General features: G+C 45.3%; 2 protein-coding genes across 3 annotated transcripts in view; one reads left to right on the top strand and one right to left on the bottom strand.

The window, feature by feature from the left end:
* LOC146656933 (bone morphogenetic protein 1-like) overlaps window positions 1-10,309 on the top strand; it is a 29,918-nt gene extending 19,609 nt beyond the window's left edge. Inside the window, exons 7-20 of one of the 2 annotated variants that reach the window (XM_085424718.1) lie at window positions 593-717; window positions 2,372-2,487; window positions 2,659-2,761; window positions 3,025-3,141; window positions 3,498-3,643; window positions 3,757-3,952; window positions 4,199-4,324; window positions 5,384-5,577; window positions 5,701-5,881; window positions 5,999-6,124; window positions 6,314-6,441; window positions 6,808-7,021; window positions 7,321-7,571; window positions 8,876-10,309. In XM_085424718.1, the coding sequence (XP_085280844.1) occupies window positions 593-717; window positions 2,372-2,487; window positions 2,659-2,761; window positions 3,025-3,141; window positions 3,498-3,643; window positions 3,757-3,952; window positions 4,199-4,324; window positions 5,384-5,577; window positions 5,701-5,881; window positions 5,999-6,124; window positions 6,314-6,441; window positions 6,808-7,021; window positions 7,321-7,571; window positions 8,876-9,010 (2,158 nt within the window). In that variant the 3' untranslated portion in view covers window positions 9,011-10,309. The remainder of the gene's footprint in view (window positions 1-592; window positions 718-2,371; window positions 2,488-2,658; window positions 2,762-3,024; window positions 3,142-3,497; window positions 3,644-3,756; window positions 3,953-4,198; window positions 4,325-5,383; window positions 5,578-5,700; window positions 5,882-5,998; window positions 6,125-6,313; window positions 6,442-6,807; window positions 7,022-7,320; window positions 7,572-8,875) is intronic. The other variant, XM_085424719.1, reaches the window with a different exon arrangement.
* A 1,708-nt stretch (window positions 10,310-12,017) lies between these two features.
* Window positions 12,018-24,951, bottom strand: LOC146656934 (protein dispatched homolog 3-like). Its single transcript, XM_085424717.1, has 21 exons — window positions 24,683-24,951; window positions 19,737-20,732; window positions 19,437-19,656; window positions 19,218-19,354; window positions 18,987-19,121; window positions 17,313-17,473; window positions 16,984-17,123; window positions 16,787-16,878; window positions 16,514-16,678; window positions 16,011-16,172; window positions 15,777-15,923; window positions 15,545-15,678; window positions 15,281-15,450; window positions 15,048-15,178; window positions 14,585-14,769; window positions 14,343-14,469; window positions 14,047-14,192; window positions 13,782-13,941; window positions 13,557-13,670; window positions 13,295-13,467; window positions 12,018-13,210 (listed from the first exon to the last, which is right to left on the bottom strand). The coding sequence occupies exons 2-21, from the start codon at window positions 20,722-20,724 to the stop codon at window positions 12,854-12,856; spliced, it is 4,044 nt and encodes a 1,347-aa protein (XP_085280843.1). The 5' UTR covers window positions 20,725-20,732; window positions 24,683-24,951; the 3' UTR covers window positions 12,018-12,853.
* Window positions 24,952-25,091: the final 140 nt, after the last annotated feature.

The following is a 25,091-nucleotide window of genomic DNA, read 5'->3' on the forward strand; positions in this document are numbered from 1 at the left end:
TAAAGTATGTCAAAGCATATACTGACTGGTTACGCTATCAAAAGTGGGGATATTCATAGATAAGAGGTTTGATGTTCATCTTAATTAGGTCGTTTCTTACTGTACAAGCAGCTGGGTCTTTATCTTAATGAAAACCCTCTTGTGTCCACATGGGTGTGGGTGAGCAACAGCTGGTTAAAGACAAATAAATTCTGATGGCATCTCATTACAAGCCTTTTACTTTTTTCTGATATCCTGAATCTTGTTTTAAATGCTAATCCAGAAAGTAAACATGATAATGAGCACTCCATGTGTGTCTTGTCTGGTAGTTGGATTTGCTCTTTTTTTTTTTTTCTACAAAAGCAATCACATTTCTTTCTGACTTTCTGACTGTCAGCACTCCTTTTTAACTGGGTATGTAGAACTCTTAATTCTTTAGTTAATGTTGACAGTGATTGAACTGCACTGATTGATGGTAAGTTACCTAATCCTGTGAACAAACACGTTTTGTGGCATGTGTGCATGCTGGAGTAGACTGCAGGAGGGTGCGCATGCAGTTGGGGTTTTATGCAACATTAACATCAGTCTCTCTCTTTCTCTCTCTGAATTACAGAGGCATCTTCCTGGACACCATCCTGCCACGCTACGATGTGAACGGCGTGCGACCACCCATTGGCCAAAGAACCAGACTTAGCAAAGGGGATATTGCACAGGCACGCAAACTCTACAAGTGCTCCAGTAAGGCCAAAATGACAGCTCTTGTCTGCTATGGGGTTTTTCTTGTCTATTTTTGAACGTATGCATAGCACAACCCTGAGAAAGAAGGAAAGAGAGGAAGAGAGAGGTCTGTAACTTCTCCTGGCCTCCGCAGATGCAGCTTACGCTGTGCACATCGGCGATTGATGTGGTGCGGTTCCTTAGCTATAGCGTACCAGACTCCCAAGCAGGGAGGAGTGTAAACACTACCCAGGGACAGGAAGTTAGTCAGTCTGTTTTCCCAGATAGATGCAAAAGAACAGCTGTTCTTCTAAAGACAATAACCGAAATGACTGTACAAGCTGTGATGTGCAGACACGCGTGTTTACTCCCAACAATGTAAACCACGTGGCTATACACTAAGGAGAGTTATGTAATCCTGGTACTTTTCTGAAGCTCTCTGTGTGTTTATGCTTCCAGAGGAGAGAGAATCTGATGCTGTTGAAGTAAACACAGTTTATAGCATTAGCAGATGTACGTTGAAGAGCAGCCTTCTGCTGAATGCATTTGGTGTCAGACAGTTAATTGCAGGTAAAGCTGGGACAGCTGAGCAGTCAGTTTCAATGAGTAAACATAGTGCTTGGTCACCACAGTGGATCATCCAGTGTGGTTTCAGGGCAGAGGTGGAAGTTTTAAATGTATCTACGTGCATCACTGCAAGTGCTCTGTCTCTTTCATCATGGCAATCGCTGTCTCCTGAGGAAGACTGGATGATGTGGCACGCGCTGTGGGGGGATGAGGTAGTGAGTCTCTCCATGTGTTCTTGGAAAAAACAAAAAATTCTTAAAGAGCCATGGATCTCCCATTCATGCAGCATTCCTAGGAGTGTTTGTCATCCCAAATGTGTGCTGGTTAATGGCTCAGGATTGGCAGAGCTCCGCACTAAGCGTTATTTCACACAGCTTGAAGCTCGGGGCTCGTCGGTTTCTCGCTTTGAACGCAAACAGGCAAGGAGAGTGTTTTCTTAACTCTTACTAAATGAAGTTCAAGGTAAAAGAACAAAAACCCAAGGGTGATTGTAAATGCTTACACGCCACCCAAGACGGACAGCTGAAGATGCCAATCTAGCCTTCTATTATTTCCTCGTGCCTTAATCAAAGGCATCTTTCCCCCAGTTGGCTGGAGCCTCACGCACTCATTCTTCTAGGCTGCATATTGTTTTGGACTCAGTCATCGCACACTTAGTTTTGCCAATCAAACTAAAGGTTGTTTCTGTTTTGTTTTTTGTTTTTTTTCACTGGCAACACGTACATAATGCATCACATCCTCCAGAGGGCCGGGTTATTTATAGTGGGCCAGGTTTATTTTCAGAAGATGCTCAGAGAAAGTGTCTCACACTCTCTTGTTTCCTTTGTGTGATCATCATCTGGAGTAGGTGGGGGAGGGGATGGGTGAGATGAGGGGTTGTGGCTGAATATTATCAGCAGATGTGCCTTTGAACATGAAAGCACTGCCCTTTTCTTCACATTGAGTGTTATAATTCCAGCATCAAGCATCTGTCTCCGCAGCCGCAAGTTTCAGAGGATCTACTTCAGAGCTGTTGTGTTTTTTTTAGTAGCTTAGGTGATTTCAGACAGAGACTGACTGGCAGAGCATCGGGTCTGACGTGCAGTTGTGCGTTTGTCTCTGTGCACAGGATGTGGAGACAGCCTGCAGGACAGCAGCGGGAATTTTTCCTCTCCTGGATTCCCAAATGGATACTCGGCCTACATGCACTGCATCTGGAGAATATCAGTCACACCGGGGGAAAAGGTACGAGCTTACGGAAAGTGTCTGATCTTTGCTTAAAGGCACCTCAAATCAAATCTCTGGCTCCTTCATGTTGATGCAGTTTATTGGTTTCATCATATTTATCTGAGATTTAGCAATATGTGACCTTTGCCCCCTGCTGTCCCAATAATGGGTTTTTATTTTTTTATTAAGATCATTTTGAACTTCACCTCCATGGATTTGTACAGGAGTCACTTGTGTTGGTATGACCACGTGGAGATCAGAGATGGATACTGGAGGAAGGCACCACTTAAAGGTCAGTTTTAACTGAATTCAGAGAGCAGCTAACGAACAACAAACCTCCAGATGTCTCCTGGTCAACTTTTGTGTAAGGGAAAAAAAATTAAAAGACATTCAGTTTCAGAAAACAACTGCTGCAAGTGAAAGCTGGGTGCAGTCTTTGGTGGATGCAGTGTGCTTCGTGTGAAGTTCTGTAGAGCTCTGGAGACAGATTTCTGCCAGTACTGCGGCTGTTGTGAGGTTCAAATGTTTGATTTTATGTTTTCACCTGTGACCCAGGTCGTTTCTGTGGCGATAAGCTGCCCGAGCCGATCATCTCCATTGACAGCCGCCTGTGGATTGAGTTCCGCAGCAGCAGTAACTGGGTGGGAAAAGGTTTCTCTGCTGTTTATGAAGGTGAGCACTCATTTTCTTCCATGCATGCTGAACGCAGGGTCGGCTCACACATCCAACAATATGTGTAGAGGCTGTAGCAAAAAACCCCCCAAAAAAACCCTTTTTGGCTCTCCTACTGCTGATGTGTCAGGCATTTTATGCTGCATTAATCAGATCTTGGCCAGGTTTCACATTCAGCTCTATTGTTTGCAGACCGTGCAAAGGGATGATGTATGTGTGTGAGTGTGAAGGCATTCAGTTAATCCCCAATGCATAAATCAGTGAATCAGCAGTGAGCACCTTATTTTTTTTCCAAAAGAAAATACTGATGATATAGCAATGAAATAGCTCAGTGTTGTTTTTACTGTCACATGCAGCCATCTGTGGCGGGGAGGTGAAGAAGGACAATGGCCAGATCCAGTCTCCCAACTACCCCGATGACTACAGGCCAAACAAAGTGTGCGTGTGGAAGATTTCTGTCGCTCAGGGCTTCCACGTAGGCCTCACCTTCCAGTCTTTTGAGGTAAGACACCAATGCATTTTTAATGTTTTTAACAGAATAGTGTTCATGCTTTCTTCTGGATTTCATGACTAATTTTTCCCCTTTTTGACACCAAATCTTCTGCTTTTCTTTAGATTGAGAGACACGACAGCTGTGCATATGACTATCTAGAAGTGCGCGATGGGATTTCTGAAAACAGCCCTCTGCTGGGCCGCTTCTGCGGCTATGACAAGCCAGATGACATAAAAACGAGCTCAAACCATCTGTGGATGAAATTTGTCTCAGATGGCTCTGTCAACAAGGCCGGCTTTGCTGCAAACTTCTTCAAAGGTGAACTTTTTAAGTGCTGACAACATCTAGGAGAGAATGTCAGCATCTGAATTAAAGCATGTTCCAACATTCACTCTGTAGGTCATGACCTTTTTAAATTTTCTTTCATATATCCTTGTTCTTCTTGCACCTTTGCGTTCTGTGCGACCCTCTTTGCCCGACTCTGCTGTTGTTTTGGAGGGTTTTCTCTCGTAAGCCACTGAGCCAGGGGGGCCAGCTAAAAGGGCCATATCTTTGTGTGTTCAGAGATGGATGAGTGCTCCAAGCCGGACAACGGTCGCTGTGAGCAACGCTGTGTCAACACACTAGGCAGCTACAAGTGTGCCTGTGACCCAGGCTATGAGCTGGCTGCTGACAAGCGCAGCTGTGAGGGTAAGTACAGGGAGAAAAGTCACCAGCCCTGCTCAGCATGTCATTTACATGCTAAAGCACTTTACACAGTTAGCCACCCAAATACAATAAGTACAGTCAGTCCTGCTCCTAACAGCCAGCATTAATAGTGGTGCTGGCCAGCCACGGCCTTTTCTGATTTGTGTTACAACAATGAAAGCTTTATTTTACCTCAAATTATATGTTGTTGTTTAAGACCCAACTGCTAGCACACACAGCTGCACAACATTACCATTCCTCTACAGGAAGTCAGCCAGCTACCCATCTCTTTGCTGTGTGTACAAATATTTCGCTGATGTTGAATTAACGGGGCCTGAAATTAAAGACGGACACATTAAAATGAATTAAAAATGCACATAACTGAATGTAGTTCTCTTATTAATGTGTTAATATTAAAATAATGCATATTAGAAAGGATATACATTCATGGTGTACGTGCAATATTTCCACATGAAGCTTGCAGACAGTTTTTTTTTTTTTTGTTTTGTTTTTTTAGCACTAACCCCCTGTTATGTTTTAGATGACTGATGCACTCGTATACGCAAATATTCAATTTCTTGCTTCAGTAAACTTCAGGGTTCAGGCTTTACATGGTTAAAATACATTTTTTATATTTTAAACCTGCGTTTAAATTGAGTTAAAATGATCCCTAAAACCTGTGCTTATATAGATATCTGTTAGATATTGTGCACTATTATTATTTCTGGATTTCAACACAGTCCATGTGTCAGCACAGCTTTTTGTTTTACTTAGTTAATTCCGTCAGTCATTAACTAAGAATAGCCAAGTGATCTAATGAGTATCACCAGCTGCTGCTGTTGTGTTATATCCTGCGTTGCTACTACAAAGCTTTGGCAGAAAGGTCAGGCAGTAATCACATTTTTCCGAGGGTTGTTATGTTCAAAGGAAATCTCAGATGGCAGCGTAACATTTGGAACCAATCCTTGAGAAATATACAGTGATATCATGTATTTATTTATTTTTGTGTGTGGACACCTGCACGCATATCAAGCTGCTTATTTTTCTGTCTTTTGTGTCCAGCTGCTTGTGGAGGTTTCATCACCAAGCTGAACGGTTCGATAACCAGTCCAGGCTGGCCCCGAGAGTACCCCCCAAACAAGAACTGCATCTGGCAGCTGGTTGCCCCCACGCAGTACCGTATCACTCTGCTCTTTGACGTCTTCGAGACTGAGGGCAATGATGTGAGATTTGGGGTTATGTTAAATGAACAATGGGTGGGTTTGTTCTATACTTTTGCTCCTTGTCACTGCGACGCATCTCTCCTTAATCATAGCAAATGAAGCATTTCTCTCCTCCTTGAGTTTTGTAATTTAAACCAAATAACACGTCCTGTGCAGGTTTGTAAGTACGACTACGTGGAGGTACGCAGCGGGCTGTCGGCCGACTCAAAGCTACACGGGAAGTTCTGTGGGGCAGAGAAACCAGAAGCTATCACTTCGCAGTACAACAACATGCGCATCGAGTTCAAATCCGACAACACGGTGTCCAAAAAGGGATTTAAAGCGCAGTTCTTCTCAGGTAAGTCTTCTGGCAGGGTTCTGCACGGTCTCTGCTTTCACTCACTCAGATCTGCAACCTGTCAAGTCTTCAAAGCGAGCAGTCGTCAGCGTTGTTGTGTCCTCTGTGGTCCTGCAGATAAGGACGAGTGCTCCAAGGAGAACGGTGGCTGTCAGCATGAGTGCGTCAACACCTTTGGGAGCTACAGCTGTCAGTGTAGGAGTGGTTTTGTGCTGCATGAGAACAGACACGACTGCAAAGAAGGTATTGCACATAACATTTTTTGTCTTTTGTCTTTTTGAATAGATCTATCTACTCGTCTTCTTCTTAGATTTTGGTGAGAGCGATAAACAGTCTGAGTGCAGTGCTTGAGCCCATTGTAGATTAGCCTGACGCAGAGCACCGTGTCGACATTTTATCTCTTTCTTTCTTTCTTTTTTTTTTTTTTTGCAGCTGGTTGTGATCACACTGTGAATAGTGTGAGCGGCATTATTACCAGCCCCAACTGGCCAGATAAATACCCCAGCAAAAAGGCATGCACCTGGGTGCTCACCACCACTCCAGGTCACCGCATCAAAATCGTACGTGCCACAACCTCCTGCTTGTCAGTCATTTATTTATTTGTTAGCAGCTTTATCTGCATAATTGAATTGCTAAATCCGCTGAGGACATCTGTGTTTACTGTGCTCATGTCAGAAACTGTTATGGCCTTCCTAATGATGATGTGTGGCTCCCCCTTCTGTTATTATTTTTGCATTTTTGCCCACTGTGCCACAGATATAGAGTCTGTTATTTGCTGAAACAATGTCGTGCGTTGATCTTCCGTGTGCCGAGTTAATTAAGTTCTTATCTTCTAGAAATATTCCCTTACTATCTCGCTAAAAGACAAAGGGCTTTAATGTCTAAGCCTTATCATTCGAGTTGATCTTCCTCTTCATTTCTAACAGGCCTTCAATGAGATTGACATGGAGGCCCACCTGGAGTGTGCCTATGACCACATTGACATTTATGACGGGCGCGATGGAAAAGCGCAGAAACTGGGTCGTTTCTGTGGGACTAAGAAGCCTCCACCCATCACATCCAGCGGCAACAAGTTGTTCATTCGCTTCTTCTCTGATAACTCTGTGCAGAAAAAAGGCTTTGAGGCTTCCCATACTGCGGGTGAGAGTTATATTACAGCATTCAGGGGTTTTTCTCCTAAAAAAAAACAGTGTACAGTTTCACATCGGTTTTTGTTATTTTTAAGTCAATTATTCATATCAAACCTCATGAAGGGCTTTAGATGTTCTTCCAGGATTTGTAGGTCAATGTTCACCACCCTGTCTCAAAATGGGATGATTCAGACCATGTTCTCCTTTTGTAACAGGATGACTCTAGACACAAAAGCACAGCTGGCCCTGATTCCCATCAGCCCACTTCTTTTTCTCTGCAAAAATGCTTAACTCAACTTTTCTGTTCAGAGTGTGGAGGTCAACTAAAGGCGGAAGTCAAAACCAAGGACCTGTTCTCCCATGCCCAGTTTGGAGACAATAACTACCCCGGAGCCTCTGACTGCGAGTGGGTGATTTCGGCGGAGAAAGGCTACGGCGTGGAGCTCATCTTCCAGACCTTTGAGATCGAAGAAGAGGCGGACTGCGGCTACGATTACATGGAGCTCTTCGATGGCCCTGACACAAAGTCTCCACGGCTGGGACGTTACTGTGGCTCAGGGGTAAGAACATTATCCAATAATTCTCTGAGATTCTTTTTTGGGTAACTCCTTCTGCAGGGAAGCACCGTGACTGCCCGGATGTAATTATCAGGGAGTTGTTGGAATTATTAATCCTGTCAAAACTGATCCTGTCGCCTGTAATGGGGTGACTTTTCTGACCTGGCCTGGGGATTTTGATTCTGGCTTTAAGCCAGCGGGCTCCTCCTGAGTTTAGGAGTGCTGCTTGGGAGGTGGCTACAGGTCAACATAGCTGGTCACTCCCTGGGTGTCGCTGGACTCTCTGGCACTTACTTCCAGCGGTGAAATAATCAGCCGATGGAGGCTGCAGCTGGTCTATGAAACAATGAGTCCTGTGGGGAATAGTAACTCGAGTTTCATCAGGTTAGAGAACAGCTTGATTTCATTTACAAGATTTTCTAATAAGCTTTGGCCTCTTATTCACGCACATTCTTATGAGTCATTCGCTGTAGGGGACGTAACACCCCGGGTTCCTCGGGGAGCAGCTCCTCAATCAAGTTTCCTTTTATAAAACAGGTTGAAATAAACTGACACAGTTCAGTCCAAAGTAGAGTAAAAACTCATTACGTTGTGGGGGAGGTTTACTTTCAGCCCCGAGGCTTTTCTCAGTTACACAGTAGATTGTTTCTGGGTCTACAATAAAATAGAATGGGCCGCTTTCTTCTTGTTTAAAATCCCTTTCCCAATAAACCAAGACTTACAGGGCGTTATGTTGTGGCGAATTTTCACCGGCGGCTTTAATCGGCAGTCCGGTGTGTTTACAGTTGGTTGCGCGGGCTTTGACTGCTCTGACACTGCAACGCTCGTCTTTGTGACAACCACAGGGCAGCTGATTCGGCGCCTTAACTAATGATTGCTCGAATTAATTTTTTAAAATCAATTTTCACATGATAATGGTGTTCTGAAAAACACTTAGGTCAAATGTTTCATATTTTTGTGCTCACGTAATGCAATTACCTCTTTTTGAAGCATGTGTGTAGCAACACATTATATGGCTCTATTCAGGGAAGAAATAAGCTTTCTGCAGCGGTGCACTTCAATATGAAGCTCAAGCAAAAAACAAACAAAAGGGGAAAAAAAAAAAAAGAAGAGGAGAAAGCTGCAGAAGGCTAGTCTTGGACCCAGACCCTCACATGGCCCCTGGCTTTTACAGCAGTAGCAGTCAAGAAGCTCTCTGTCAGACTCACTGATTGGACTTCAGCATGTGTGAAGTCCTTTTAGTTTGAATTGAAGTTCAGGGAAGCAGAAAGCCACAAACGAATCTGTTGTTTTGTCCCTCCTGACAGCCTCCAGAGGAGATCTACTCGGCCGGTGACTCCATTGTGATCAAGTTCCACTCCGACGACACAATCAACAAAAAGGGATTTCACGTCCGCTACACCAGCACCAAGTTCCAGGACACACTGCACTCACGCAAGTGACCAGCGGAGGCCAGAAGGGGCCGTGCAGGGCAAAGGGGCAAACGGAGGGGCCCCCAAGGGAGGCGCCAGCCAGACGCTCGGATCCCTTCGGCCAACAAAATGAATCAGACACGACAGAACAGCCGCAAGACCACCAACCGCACCTCAGCTCCTAGGGGCTCTAGCTCCCCCCACAGACTGTGAGGAGTAAAAGCCATTCTGCAGTACACCTTGTTTTTACCTTTCTATGGTTAGGATTGGGGTGGGAGGGTGGATGTCTGCTTTAGGTGGACAGTAGGGGAAAATGTATTGACCCAATACCACCAGATATGTTTTTTTTGTTTGTTTGTTTTTTTTTATTGTTCTTTTTTTTTTCTTCTTTTTTTAAATACATGCCGAGAAAGGCACAAAGGAAAACAGTGGATTCTCAGGACCTGTAGGAAGGCGGGCATCAGCTGGACAGATCCCTGCTTTTGTCAGGCCAGCCTGCCACATGCAAGGGGAGGAGAAGAAGAGGAGGAGGCATATGGGGAACATCTCCTGCACTCCTCAGTAAAGGCTCTCTTCACCTCACTCTCCTCTCATCCCTTTGATTCAAGGATTCCTATCCATAAGAGGATTAAAAGGACTTGACTTGAGATATCGATACTGTATGTCAGTCAAGTGCATGTAATTCCAAGGCAAGGAGGAAAACGGTACCGTGACAACACCAGCATTTGTAATTGGCTTTGTCCTGACAACCAGCGGCAAGATTCTCGTTGTTACCATTAACAAGAAAATGTAGGAATCTGTTATCTTATCAAAGGACTAATAAATGAAATGTGGTCCATATCTTCTGGTTGGTAATTGCTTGCCTGATGATTGGCTATTACTGTACCTCCGTGTATAAAGTAATGTTTGATCTTTCAAAGGGAACGTGTGCTTTTCTCAGCTCGAACCAGTTAGCACTTTACAGTGAATTGTTCCAAAATCATGAGCTTATGGAATTTTGTGAAATGCAATGCCAGTTCACTTGTTTTTAAATGCATTTTATCTCTTATTCTGTTATTATATATATATTTTTTTTGTAATTGCTCCATTTAGTTCCTCAGGCATACTTGAACATTGTGTGTGCCCTGTAACATGGGGTAATAAAGATATGACTTATGTTTCCGTGTTGATTTACACGTCTGATGTAAAATAATTTCTCTCCAGAGAAAATGCCTTTTTCTTGCTACAATGAAGTATTTCTCAAGAACCAAATGAGCCTGGGTATTTATTGTCATAGTGATTACATATATAATGTAATGGGGGGGAGGTATTTCTGAAGTTAGCCTTATAATTGCCTTCCAATGTATAGCCAATGGTCAGTGTTGAATATACTTTGTTGCTCACTTCCTTCCTTCTCTTTATTTATTATTCAGCACCATGTTGCATGAGCCTTGTGTGGCCTGACACACTTGTTTGATGACTGACCTTTTATCCATACTGCTAATTGAGCTCAGCTCTGTAAACCTGTTTTTTAGGCCACTGTAGTTAAATTGTGTTCTGGCAGAGATTACCCAGGACGTGCAAGACGGAGTAACAGACCAGAGGACTTGAATGCTCCCTGTTTGAAGTAAGTTTGTTGAAGAACCTTTGCAAACACAGGAAAAGAACAGTCAAATATAAACAGACTATCTCTTATTCATATTATCTGTTATTCAGTATTTATAGACGGGAGCTTTTTCATTCCAGACGACAGTAGGAAAGCATTTGCTTTTCCACTTTGCTAAATATTCATTCCTCTACATGTAACATCACTCTCCCTCTGATTATTCCATTACTCTCCTATTGTTTTTTTTTTTTCTTTCCATGAAAATATGAGGAGCAGAGCGATGTTGCTGAACAAAAAAAAACTGCTCGAGTGCCTGACAGTAGGCCCTTTACTTAACAAAAGTACTGCACATACATAAATGTGTAACAAGACTGCAGGCTTGGAGAGATCTTTTTACAAACAAAACAAAAGTACCATGTAAATTAATAGACATGGCTATAGGTGGGTATAAATAAACATAAGTAGAGATACATCTCAATATTTCTCATTATTTTATATCTCAAGAGTTATTGAAATAAGTAGAAAGAGATTGAGAATAGCATTAGATAGATAGCTAGATGGGTATTGAGAGAGATCTCTATAAAGATGGGTTGGAGAGAGAAAGAGCTATCGACAAATGAAGGGGTAGCGAGAGAGATATCAATAGATGGTAGACAGAAATAACAGATGTCGATATCAAGCTCGATACATCTAGGTACCCTACAAGAAGCACTGCGGTAATAAAAAAAAAGAAGGAAATGAATGTGAAAGGTACGCAGACATTCAAACACTCCCCTTCATTCACAGTGGAAATTAAAGTCTCTCCAGAACAAAAGTCAACGGGTTTTTTTCCCTTCTAATTTTACTCCTATTTGTTCTCATCTTCCTACATCCATTTCCATCACGCTGAGTAGAAAATACCTCTTTGTGTAGAACAGCGTCCCTTTATTTAATAACCAGCATGAAACATTAATGCAATTCATTGTTTCATCTGACCCCTTTCATATGAGTTATTAACAGCCGCCCAGAGATGCGACGCATCTACAGTAGCTCTCCCGGTAATTATGTGATTATAAGCCAACAGCGACAGGCCGTCATCCCGCCGCTCCGTTACATAACCGTGCAGGAGGAAGGAAAACAAAAAGAAAAGACCCCGAGCTTTTCTGCACCTGTTTTATTTGACATCCACGAGTAACAACACGCACATAAACCAGAATTTACTGCTCCTGCTGCAGTCGGCCCCTCTCCCCCGACCGTTACGTTGTGCGGTTTGACAAATGGCCGTCACCTTCACTGTGGGGCAGAGTGGAGACGCTATTGAGTGGTGCTCTGAATTGTGGGAGAACCGAGCAGGTTACAGTGAGAGGCTGTGAGTGTGGCGGAGGGCTTGTGGAGGGTACACCTGAGGAGCTGATAAAAGGTCTCTTTTAACCCAATGACAAAAATAGACACCTTGAAGCATTTTGTAAGATCTGAGATAAAACGAAGTCACAAAAGAGGAAAGCGACTTGTGCTAAATATTGGCTTTGAGAGTTCTTCTAAACGTGTGTGTTGGCAGCATCCAAAGCTCAGTTCAGAATGAGTAAGAGCAGCATACGCAGACATTTACATCATCTTACATTACATTTAACATAAAAACAGAGTATAAATTTGGTTTATAGAACTTTTAATCCAGCCACAGTGGGACATCATAAGCTCTGATACAAATGTGGCTGAAAAATCACATTCAGTGCAAAATCGAGACAAAGAAAACAAAACGACGAATAAAAAAAAAAAACCCCAAAGAAACATTCTGATGCTTCACAACATGGCCACGTATCAAAGTGAACCATTAACACTGGTCTTCACGGACATCGCAGCGCTGCGCTGTGTCAGTGTTCACAAAAGCAGGTCACAGAACACTCAGCAACTCTTCACAACTCAATAAGTAACACAGATGAAAATTGTGACTCAGTCAGTGTTTCCCAACAATTACTCCATCATCTAGGGCTGAAGATGAAGGGGAGGAAACAAACCAAAAACAGCTCGTGTGAATCAGAAATCAACCTACTATTATGAGTCACATATTCAGTTACACTAGATTTTAAAAAGAGACACCCAGAGTGGGGATTTTTTTCCCCCTCTATACTTAACAATCCACTGATCAATACAAGTGAGAACAAAGAAAAAAAAACTGTGATAACTCTGACATCTTTGTGCTGTAAAGTATGTAACCGTGTACTGAGCCGTTGTTCCACAAACATGGAAGAAAGAAAATAGTTCTCACAGGTTGCATACAGAGGAACGCCTCTGTGTGACATCAGTAGTGTTTATGTGGTGAGTGACTGCCAGGCCATGGCACCCAGCTGTCCCCCGACCCACCACAGAGCTGCTCCCAAAGAGGCGGCTGCCATCACAGCCAGGCTGGCCTTGAGTACAGCGCCTGGGTGTCTGCTGAAGCGGGCCGGGGCCACGCAGGCCAACGTGGCCACAGTCACGGTCAGGGTGTACAAAATGGAGACGGCCGTGTTAATGGCCACAATCTGGCCGAACTTGGCGAAAGGCACAATGACACAAAAGAAGAGAGGGACTGTGGAGATCGCTGTGGTGACAGCGCTGGACACTATGGCAACACCCACATGGTTCACTGCCTCCAGAGTCCGCCTCTGCCTCTCGGCCTGAGGCTCCTGCGAATAAAACAGAGATTTAAAAAGTGCAGACTCTTAAAAAAAACACGCTGTGGTCAATTTGAAATTAGAATAGTCGCGTACCAAGTTATGAGAAGGCATAGAAGGTGTGGTCTCCCCAGCCAGAAGGTATCCCTCCACCAGGTGTAGACAGTAATCCACCGAGGATCCAACAAGTATTGACAGAGAAATTGCCTCCACTGCTCCCATCTCCCATCCCAGCCAATACATGAGCGCCACTACCAGACAGATCACCCCTATTCAAGACCAAAAACATGAGGGAAATGCACTCTTGGTTATTTGAAAACATCACTTTCAAATGTAAATATGTTAGTGCGGCTCTTACCGAGAATGGTCACGAGCACGGGCAGCAGCAGCAGAGGATGTGCGGTAAACACAGAAACAGCTGCCACGCAGATGGCCAGAGACAGCAGCAGACTCCAGAGGGCACTCTCCACACCTACAACAGGACCAGAGGGCAGCACTTTCGGCATTTTTATCTGTCTCCAGTTTTAGAAAAGGAAAAAACAAACACTGCATCTCTTTGACATCTGCTCCACCTCTCACTTGCCTATGATTTCCATGAAGATCTGCTTCCAGTGCTCACACGTCTGGAAGCCTCTTTGCAGAGAAGAGGTCTGCGGGAGAGTTGCGAGCTGCTCCTGGATGAAGTTCTCCCACTGCAGGAAATCGGAATACGTCTGAAATGAGGATTTTCCCTTGTATGTGGTCTTACAAGGGAGGAGGAGGAAGAGAGAGAGAGAGAGAGAGAATTAAGGCGTTGCGGCAACTCTGAAACCGACGGCGGTTTGTCGCATGGAGATGAAGAGACTTACAGATTCGAAGGCCATGGACAGCCAGCGGACCTTCCCTCCATGCATTCCCACCGCTCCATGGGACAGCTGCCCTGGGAGCAGGTTGGGTTCAGGGAGAGAGTGGCACTCGGGATGAAGAAGAGGCAGAATGGAAGATAGCTTGTTGCCTGTGAGGAACAGCAGACTTTTTAGCCTGCGTGCTGTCAAATCAGAAGGCCTAACCTTGCTGATTTGACTTTATACTACTTTTTTGTGCCACAAAAAAACCCCACATTTGAAAAGTTACTTTCCCTTCCCATCAGATAAGCAAATGTTACCTGACGGCAAGCACTGTGCTCCTCCCGGCTTTACGAGCTGTGTGTTTGCACTAACAGCTTTGCAGATTTTGCAAAGATGCCCCATCTCCTGGAAAATATCAAAGTCTGGATCCAGTATAATGCTGCCCTTTGGAGAGAATCAAACAACAAATTTACAACGGTGAGAAAGTCCTTTTAAAATCCGGTGCAGCGTTCCTCCAGTCGACAGTTTAAGATGCATGTGGCGCAGGTGTGACCATCACCATATCTCCAATCACGTGGTTGTCCCTGCGTTCGGTTCGGTTCACTCCCAGGATCCCAAACACAAGGAAAACCATGGCTCCGGTGTCGACCAGAGGACGCACCGCCGGTTGGCCGCACACACCGCCGCTGCACGGATTGAAGCCAAACGTTTTGGATGGTTTCGTTTTGGCAGCAGATGAGGGATCTTTGAAAATAGAAGCAAAGAAAACCCTTTCAACCACGTTTATTTATACGGGGCAAAAATATCTGCATAACTGGTGCACTGTGAAAAGAAAAAAAAAAACTCTCCAGAGGATTCACTTTAAGAGGAGAAGTCACATCAGTGCGTTTTCTCTGTAGTTAAGACTCAGCTAAATGACAGGAAAAAGACATTTGTGCAGCGTGACTCATGCGGAGTGAGAACTGTTTTCCTGATGCTAACAAACAGTCTTTATGCTTATCACGAGATGCTTGCTCGCTCACCGCTGGGAAAAAACGTATAAAAGCTTCCCCGTGAAGGTCCATCAGGCCCAGAGCTAATGCCACAGCCTGGCGGGTTGACACACACGCGGCTGGGATGAGGTCTCAGGCGGCACTGAGCAAAGTACAACTTCCTAAAGGGAAAAAGCAGAGCTGAAAAATGACAGATTTCCCCACTAAAACAACCTGACAGCCTGTCTCAGTCTCTGTTTTACATTCTTCCTTTGTGCCTTCACCTGCTGTGCTGCTGTGGGGATGATGCTACATAAAAGGAAAAATCTGGCGTCCAGCCATGACGAGGATCACACGAGCCGGACGTGATCATCCAGCTGTCGTACGGGAGGTATACGTGGGAAACACACACTGTCATTCTGGCGGTGTAATTGCCATGGGGCTGATTAAAAGCCTATTCAAATAAAGCAAGATTAGTTGTAAGCTGCTTTAGTGGGACTCGAATTATTACCAATATAATCAGGTTGGCTTTTTTCCTGCTCTCACACCTGGAATGATGACACCTCACGCTCTGTGCTGCACATCTTCCACGGGGACGGGATGCTGGCGTTAAGGGAGAAGCGGTAAATGGTTGTAGAGGCTCCGTGGTCTAACTTTGATACGTACACTGTCACAAGAGGGCCTTGAAAAAGGTACAAAGGTCAGGATTTTAAAGACAGGAAACAGGGCTTAAATGAGAAAAGGGCTGGGTTTGGGTTTTTTTATGTGCTGGGTTTTTACCTGTTTGGTTAGTGAGTGAGTCCTGTTTCACTCCACTCGGAGCAGCAGTGGGAGTTGTCCTGCTCGGCCTCTGCTGATGTGTAGGATACAAAAATGCAGACGAGGGAGCATGGGTGGGAAGTGGGTGGGGTTTTTCCATGAACACACCTGCAGGACACGACATGTTGTTTTTTTTTTTCTTTTGATATTCGTTCCAGATCTAAGAAGTTAACCGAGTTGTGCTTCCACTCTTACCTGAGCACATGGGACAGGAGATGCCTTGGCCGCTGAGGTTGCTCCGCAGAGCCAGCAGACTCTGGAGGTTTGTATCTTGGCGGAAAAGAAGGGGAGCGTGAGTGGCCGGCCTCAGGAGACAACAGAAGGCAGCTGAGAAGACCAGAACCAGGAGAAAGACACCTGGGCCAGAAGGGAGATGAACAAACAACGACAGAAAAGAGGGTTTGATAGAACAGTTGTGGGACAGATCAGCAGTGAGGATCAATTACAGTCACTCCCAAAGAGTGTGGTTGAATCCTTCATGAGAATGCTTTGCACTCACTCTGACAGGCAGAATCCCCTCGGGGCAAACAGAGATTACAGAATTTCTACAATAATTCTTACTTAAGCCTGAGGTGACTCTCACATCTAAACCAAACATTAAGAGCTCTGCACACAATATCTTAGAAGCCCCAACCGCTGAGTTTTGGGATATAAATTGATGTTGTCTTTGCAAGTTCTGAGTTAAGATTAAATCTCACCTAGAACAGTTTTCCGTCGCTCCACAACCGGCTTAGCCACTAAGTGCTTCAAGGCCCACTGAAGATTGGTGCTCACCACACCCACGTGCCGCTGCCCCGGAGGGGACAGAGGTGTCTCGACCGACAGGGACAGGATGGCCGCATCGCCGTCTGTGTCGCAGAAGCCTGGCAGAGACGAAGGAAAAGATCCTCAGAGGTGCCCCGCGAGACACATTCTTACAACCAATCCCCCTGCCAGCCTTCATTCCGATGCTAGGCAGATAATAATCTCACCTGGCTCCATTTCCACTGACAGAAGAGCCACATCATCATCCTCGTCCGACAAAGGGCTGTGGTTCGCCGACAGGCCCGAAAACAGCTTCCAGCTTCGCGGGGTGGAGAGTTTAGGGGGAGAGAGAGAGAGACAGCTGAGGGGGATTAGATCTGGGTGGGTGTCACGCAGCACAAAAAGTAAGGAAGCAAAAGCTTACCAGCTCAACCAGGCATGTTCACGAGGCTCCACAAACTGTGTCCAGATACAAAGGGCAGCAGGCATCAAGACAGACACCCAAAGCCAGCAGCAGCTGACGATGAGAGCCATGAATAGGCCGAAGTCATGCACGGCTGGGATCTGAGTGTCAGGTGAACAAAGCGCAGTGTAAAGGACCTTGAAACATTCAATTTGTGCTTATCGTGGGAAAAATGGTTGTCTGCTGAGAGAGGCACTTCTATTCACCCACTGTAGGAGAGTCATTTATACACCCTGTACATGTCCTATTAAGCGCTGTTCTTTTCTTTTCTTTCTCAGTTTCATAATTACCTGAGAGAAGGTGTTAGCGGCATAAGCGGCCGCAGTCGTGAAGGAAGTCAGAAATGTCGCTCGGCCAGCTGTTTTAATTGTGTAGATCATTCGCTGCTGCGGCTGATGCAAATGAGAAGCCTGTCTGAAAGTGCTGATGAACACAAACACATCATCCACCCCTGAGAGATGAAGGGTAGACAAAAGGAGGACTTCTTAGCACAACTCATGACAAAGAGTTGTAGTTTTCCTCATTTCAGAGCAATAGCTCCACGTAGCATTCACATACAGCTGAGAGTCAGAAAATAAAAAGGTCATTATGTTTGCATCTTGTGCGCGAAATCAGCTAAAGCCTGCAGCTTGTTAGTTTAGCGTGAAAAGCCTGGAAATGGGAGCTAGATGGGGACCTACGAGACGCAGAGAAATACAGTGAATTTTCACAGTGAAGTCAGTCATTAACACTTATACATTGTATAATTACTCTGCACACAACACAGCTTTACTACAGCATGTTATATGGAGGGGATTATGGTTTTATGGGGGATTGTGCCATTTGCTTAACTGGTGACAAGACTCCACTGAGTCACTAGAAGTAGTAATTAAATCCCCTGTAAAAGTACAAGGTGGCACTTTTACATTTTAATGAGATTTAGTGGTTCTGAGAGGCAGTTTTTTTTTTAACTTTAGACCCAGCCAGGCTTGTGGCTTCTTCTTCAATTCTGTATTTAGGTGTAGCTAAGCCAAGCTTGCCTTGAGCTTCACATACGATTACGTATAACATTATAACCACTGACAGGTGGTAACACTGATCATCTCTTCATCATGGCACCTGTTAGTGGACGAGTTATATTAGGGAGCAAGTGAACATTGGTCCTTTAAGTAGATGTGTAAGAAACATAAGGATTTGAGTGAGTTTCAAAGTGTGCTGGCTAGATGACTGGCCAGAGCATCTCCAAAACAGCAGCTATCGTGGGGTGCTCCCGGTCTGCAGTGCTCAGTATCTATCAAAAATGGTCCAAGAAACAGTGGTGAACCAGCAACAGGGTCATGGACAGCCATGGTTCAGTGATGAACATGAGAAGCGAACACTGGCCCGTGTGGTCTGATCCAACAGAGAAGCTACTGCAGCTCAAATTGCTCTAAAAGCTTAATGGTGGCTCTGATAGAAAGGTGTCAAAATACACGGTGCATTGCAGTTTGTTGCAAATGGGGCTGCGTAGCAACAGACCAGTCAGGGTGCCCATGCTGACTCTTGCAGACCATGTACATCCTTTCATGGAAACGGTATTCCCTAATGGCCGTGGCCTCTTTCAGCAGGATAATGCATCATGCCACAAAGCAAAAACAGATCAGGAATGGTTTGAGGAAGAAAAACATGATTTTGTGGTGTTGACCTGGCTTCCAAGGCCCCCAGATTTCAATCCAATCAAGCATCTGTCCAATGTGCTGGTGAAACACGTCCGATCCATGGAGGCTATACAGCACAACTTACAGAGTTTGCTGCTAACATCATGGTCTAGAGGAATCCATGCCTCGCTGGGTCAGGGCTTTTTTGGCATCAAAAGGGGGACCAACACATTATTAGGTAGGTGGTCATAAGGCTGTTCAGTGTATTTTACAAACCCCAAAGTGGCATCAATCTTCATAAACACAAAGTGTTTTACAAAATGTCAAACTATTGCTTAAACGACTTACCGATACCGATAATAACAAACGCTGCAACTCCGTTGAGAATGCCCAGGTACCTCACGCCAAACACGACGTGGTATAAGAAAAGAGCCATCAGGCAGCTCAGTCCGATGCTAGCAAGTCCAAAGAAAGTCAAAAAGACTGCGCAGAGACAAGAAGAAGCTTGTAAATATTTCTGCGCCTTCAAACAGAAACATGTACACACATCGATGTAAGTGAAATACGGGGATACTGTACCAGAAAAGGAGGTAAGGACGTAGACAAGCACAGTAATACAGGCTCCGCTGACCACAGCCAGCATCATGTCATTGTGGAAGGTGTGTCTCACCTCGTCATCAAACAGCTCTGTTCCCCCATATAGCACCTTTACCTGACTGGAACAGGTCACACAGACAAAACAACTTTGAGTGTTTGCAATAGCATTCAGTACCTGTGAATACGAGAGTTTTTACTGACCTGGTAGACTGGTTGGCCAGGATGTCTGCATATTGGACCACAAAGTTTTTGAAGCGTGCTCTCTGCTCATCCGCTCGGTCCTGCAGGGAGTAGTAGGACGGCAGAGGAGCTCCGAAGTGGATTTCACTGCGTAACAGGGATGAGAACAGATGCTCCGGGGACAGACTCTCATCCACGTACCAGTAAAACTGCGGGTGGGTAATGGCCAGGCCCAGAGAACCTGCACATGAGGAGAATCAGCAAAGTTAAGTTGGGCTACCCCAAGGAGTCATTCAAGCTTGAACTGGAATTTCAACCTGCCTTTAATATCAGCCAAGTCTGGGCCCATGCCATCATAGTAGATCTTGCCTCCTCTCTCACTGGGGTAGAGGTATGACAGGAGGGAGCTGGGTGGGGAGCAGTAAGACGGCCCCAGTGGCAGATCCCTCAGTAACTCCAGAGGCTTCCAGCAGAACTGATGAAACTGTGGGTGCTGCATGAGCAGCCGCTCAACTTGGTGTATCGTCTGCAGGCGCTCTGGAGTGAAGATGTTGCGCTCGCCTTTGCCTTGAGCCACAAACACCAGCTCAATCCTCCACAGAGCCTGGCTCTGTAAGTAGTAATTGGGAACAAATCTGCGCTTCCTAATGAGGGAAAAAGTTGAATTTCCATCCCCTAATCTCGCCTCTTCTTCCCCTTTTCCTGGATTTATGCTTTCATGCGTCCCCGTTTCCCCCTGACCCAGATGAGGCGCTGTCCTTTCATCTCTGCTTGCTGCTGCTCCTCTCTTCTGATGATCGCTGGCTTGTAAAGGGTCCCCTTGAGGAGCGGAGGACCCCGTGTCCTCATTATCCATCTTATTGAACACTTCCTTCCTGCCCAGCTTCTCAAGCAGAAGCTCTCGCAGCGCCTCAGACTCCATGATATCTATGTCTCGTCTGCGTCTGTCCCACGACCCCAGCTGAGTCTTTACGGCGATGGCGAGGGCGTCAAAACGTTCAGCTGAGAAGTGGCTGTGAACCTCAAAGGCACTGTAGGAGAGGTCTATGTCCAGAGGAGGGCAGTAGAGCAGCATGTAGGCAAAGAGGGCACATGGCAGCAGGACAGCTGCCCCTAAAACCGCCCCACTGGCCCAGGGTTGCGTGTAAACCCACCCCACTGCCTTCCACAGTCCACAAACCCAAGCATCCCCCGAGGACCAGCTCTGCTCCGCGGCGTGTGCTGCTCCATCCTCTTCCTCCAGCTCCTCCTCCTCTTCTCCACCACCCCAGCTGGTGTGAAACAGCAACGGCTCATCATCCACATCCATTGCGGCACCTGTCAGGGACACAAGACCACTTGATCATCACTCACTTAACGTTATGGCTGTTGTCCACTTGGTCAGGTGAACATGAGCACAGCTGCGACAGAATGGGGGACAAGGCAACTTTGAAAGTTGTGCTCAGAGAGCAAGGACACGAGCGAATTAAGTCTATCCTGAAGTAGCTGGCGAGAAAGGCCGTCCACTGGTTGCTCGCATGGAGAAAATTGAGCGAGGGGGACCTTTTTCCCCCTTCTTGTTCTTCCCCTCAAGGGCTCGTAATAGAAAATGGCTGGCCGAGTCCTGCTTTAAGATGCTGATCACAAGAGCTTGGGGTGAGACGGGCTAAAAAGCTGTGATTTAATTATTTTCTCTGCCAGCCCATGCAAGCCATTATCACCCGGAGAGCGTATACTAGTGGGGTTCTACATATGACCAGTCGATGCAGTTGTTTCCACCCTGCACCAAATTAAATCATCTCACTTGTCTAATTAGTGACAAGAAGAGTGAGCGGGGTATAAAGAGTTTATCTCCAGCGATGGGCAGCCTTCGACTAATCGTGTCAATAGGTGTCACGTTCCCCCCCCCACCCCTACGCTTCTTTTCTCTCAGGCAAGACATTGCAGACAGTTTGCATTCAAGTGGCAGTGAGTCTGCTAACTGCAGCAATTTATCTATTCTCTTTAGAACGATGCTTTAAGGTCAGCCAGGTAAGACATTGAATCATAATTATGTGTAAAAGATAGCTGTAGTCAGCTTTCTAGCTAGAGTGAAAAATCCATCATAAAAGAGAGTAATTTACAAATGACACGGATTAATCGATATTTGCAAAAAAAGATTCCTCCCGTTGGAGAGCAGGGAAGAAAGACTGTTGAAAGGCAAACCCTTAAGATGCCAAATGAACTGTAGGCGTGCTGATTTATGGGACAGTTTGTGCTCTTACATCTAAACGTAGTTGATTTCACGGTGGCAATAAAGGGAGTGCTCCACTCGGAACAGCCAGCCTCCTTGTGCGGCCACCGTGCAACAGTCAGACTCCGGCTCACAGACTGGGGGATGTATTTAACGGGCACATCATTAAAATCCTTTACCCTCCAGTTCCTCGCCCTTTTGATTTTCTCAAACATCCACCATGGTTTCACGCTGGATTTTACATTCAATAGATCTTAAAACCTGCGGAGTTGAAAGCAAGAGCTCCGCCCTGCATTTCACGTTCTTAGAAAAAAGGCCAAATTTGGGACTTCTTTTAAAAATGGACAACACTTTGTTTTATTCAGCACCATGTCATCCAAGTGCACGAACAAGGGCACCGCTGCCCCTTTTAATGGGAGTGCAGATGGGGCGCGCGGTGTGAATGTGAGCTTCCCGCATTTTTAGAGGATAAACGCATTAATGGTGTTTGTTTGGTAGCTTTTTGTTTTTTAAGACAAAAGCTCAGGATGCATCACTAAACAAAAAGAAAACCATCTAATCATTCTTTTCAGTGACCTTTTTCTCTTAAACAACACAGACATATATTTTTAATATAACAAGGAAAAATAATTTGTTCCAAATTGCTGGTGTAATTTCAACTTATTATGACTCGTTATCTGCAGCCATCGTGGGCTATTATTCCATAATGAGTCCTATTATGTTGTTTTCCTCGAATGCTGACTTTTCCTCGTCAAATGCGTTTTCGGTCCAAGCGTCACTATTTTGCATTGAAAAACACGAAGAATTAAACTCGATATGATTCTGTACTTGGGGGGTAAATGAAATTGAATACAGCTACTAATTTTGGCAATTAGATTTTGGTAATCCTCTCTGCCCCCCTGCCCTCCCCTCTCAAGCATGTTTTGGTCGTGATGCTCTCAGCAGCAGATGAGAGGAGGCACACAGAGAAGTGCAGAAATATCATGCGAAGAGTGGGAAAGGGAGAGAAGAGAGAAGAGAAAAACGGGGAAGTGGGTGAAGAGACGGCGCAGCCATCAGACATCAAACAAACCGTGGGCTCCTTGAAAATCTGTCAAAAAGAAATTTCTGCTGGTTAATAATTATGGGGGGGGCAGCAGCACTACAGTTGCATCTTAGGGCCCGCTTCGTAAAAAAGCCTCACAAGCCGAGCAGATTTCAAACTAAGGATGTATGAATGAATTAGGAGAGTGAGGCAGGCTCAGTGCAAGCTCTGCCTGCTTTTTATGATCCCTCAACTGTCTACACGGGCCTCGCAGCGGCGTGCAGGTACAGTGAGGGAGAGATAACTACCCACGGCCTCGGGGACGCATCCTTTCGTCTCTTCGTGATGAGTCTGGCACTCCTTCGCATCCAGGAACATTGCGCCTCGTGTACAATAATTATGAGTGGAGTACATCTGCAAAGCACTGCGAGCGGTACGCAGCCTGGTATAACTAATGTGTTTACAAGCTGCCAGAACTGTTCAACGTCGCTTCTAAAAAAAAATCAATAGGAGAGAGCACCCGATTTAATCCACACCGGCGCAGGTGTGGATTAAAAAATAAGAATAAACTGGCATCGTGCTTTAAGTGTATGTTGGTGTAAAAGCAGTCTGCCATATGGCTGAGTGTATATTAAAGCTGCGTCGCTCTTAAAGGAAAGGATGTGGTTTTCTGTAATGCAGTTACATTGTGACAAATGAGACAGGTGAATGCACCAGGAGGCCTGGAGTGAAGTTGCACGTGCTGGGTTTTCAGGTGTAAAATTGTGTTAATTGTCTGAAAATGAATTTTTGATGCCTTTGACATCCCGCTTGCGTTCAGGCTCACGTGGGAACTTTGTAGCTTTTACATTTTTTTCCCAACAAGTGATGTTTGTGCTGTACCTGCCAGCTCGTTGGAAGCACAGCAGGTGTAGGTGATGGACAGAGCTGTCTCGTATGTCGTGTTCAGCGAGATGAGGGCATCCAGGATGATGAACTGGAAACCTAATGTACGCACGGCCTCTCCCGTGAAAACACAGATAAGCTCAGTGTCGGTGTTATTACCCTCCTTTACCTCTCTGGGTGATGTGAAGCCGGCGAGGTGTGCGCTCCGAGCAATCCCCAGCTTGCTGTGAGCCTGAACCCTTCACATATCATCATTACTCTCAACATCTCTCTCAGCACTCTGTTTGCCCTCAATCTCTTGCCCTTTTCTTCCCATCAGTCTCGCTGCCTTTTTTTTTACCCCCACATCCCTATCCTGTCCACAAAGGTGAGAGATTTGTAACCTTCAATACTGATAGCACACACACATACACACGCACACACACACACACACACACACATGCACACGCACACACACACATCCCTCCACCTTCCTCAGTTTATCTCCTCTTCATCTCATCCAATATGGATATCGCATGCTGCCTGCTGACCCACACACATTGAGCTTGGTGTAGGCTCAGCCAGCATAGCACCTCATTTAAAGGGGCATTGATTTCACCACTAGTGCTTTATGAATGTATTCCTTATGCATGAGCATTCAGCAGTGTGTTTATGGCAGACGTGCCTCCAATTCTATACACGCTCTCAATCTGTGCTTCAAATCAAACTCTCAAGGTCCATCTGCACCCAGCAGAAATGTTCGTTTTCTTATTGTCTTTGAATTCCTGCTCAAACTGAAGGCAAAGCGCAAAGCTCTGTGCATACAGTGTGAGGCATCCAGGGGATCTAAAATTCAATTTCTCTCCCTCCCCTGAATGAAACTGAACACCAAAGCCTCATACTACACTGGAGGTAGTTTTTTCCCTCTATCTTGGCAGCATAAGAGGACATAGATAACAGTATGAAACCAATTTCGTACAACTTTCTAAAACAATTAGTGCACTTTATCTTTTATTTTCTAGATGAACAGCTTAAATGGTCTGCATTTCTTCAGCAATCAGCATCTCATATTCACATTTAATTTAAAGAAAAAAGAAAAGATCAGACAAAAACAATAAGCGATCCCATCAAAGCAAAAGAAATCTGCAACACAGGGGAGAGACTTACCTGAGGCTGATGAAACAAAAATTACAGGTGGGGCGATCAGGCCTGTTTGGTCCACTTGTAATGTGCTGAACTTGTGCTCTGTAATTTCATCTGCTCCACGCACTCATGTGGGGGGGAGAGAAATGATCAGTTAGTGTTTTAATGTCATAGTTAATAACTCATCAAGAGGCACACTGAGGGAGCCCTCAGCAGAGAAACCCACACAAAAACAAATCCACTATTCTCCCCTCACTCTGCAAGAATCCTCTAACCCCGGCAGTTCATAATGTGTTGTTTTCCTCTCCTTTTATGCTCCCCAGTCCTTTCTCTCCCTCCCCTCCTTTCTTACCCGGTTGTCGAGGCGACAGAGTCAGTGAGAGACATTTCTTCCCAGAAGCTCCTCTCTCTCTCTCCCATGGCTTTGTTCAGC

This window comes from Rhamphochromis longiceps, linkage group LG12 (assembly GCF_057381845.1).
Source record: "Rhamphochromis longiceps isolate RC_006_pf linkage group LG12, R_longiceps_female_GT1.1, whole genome shotgun sequence".
Taxonomy (NCBI): Eukaryota; Metazoa; Chordata; class Actinopteri; order Cichliformes; family Cichlidae; genus Rhamphochromis; species Rhamphochromis longiceps.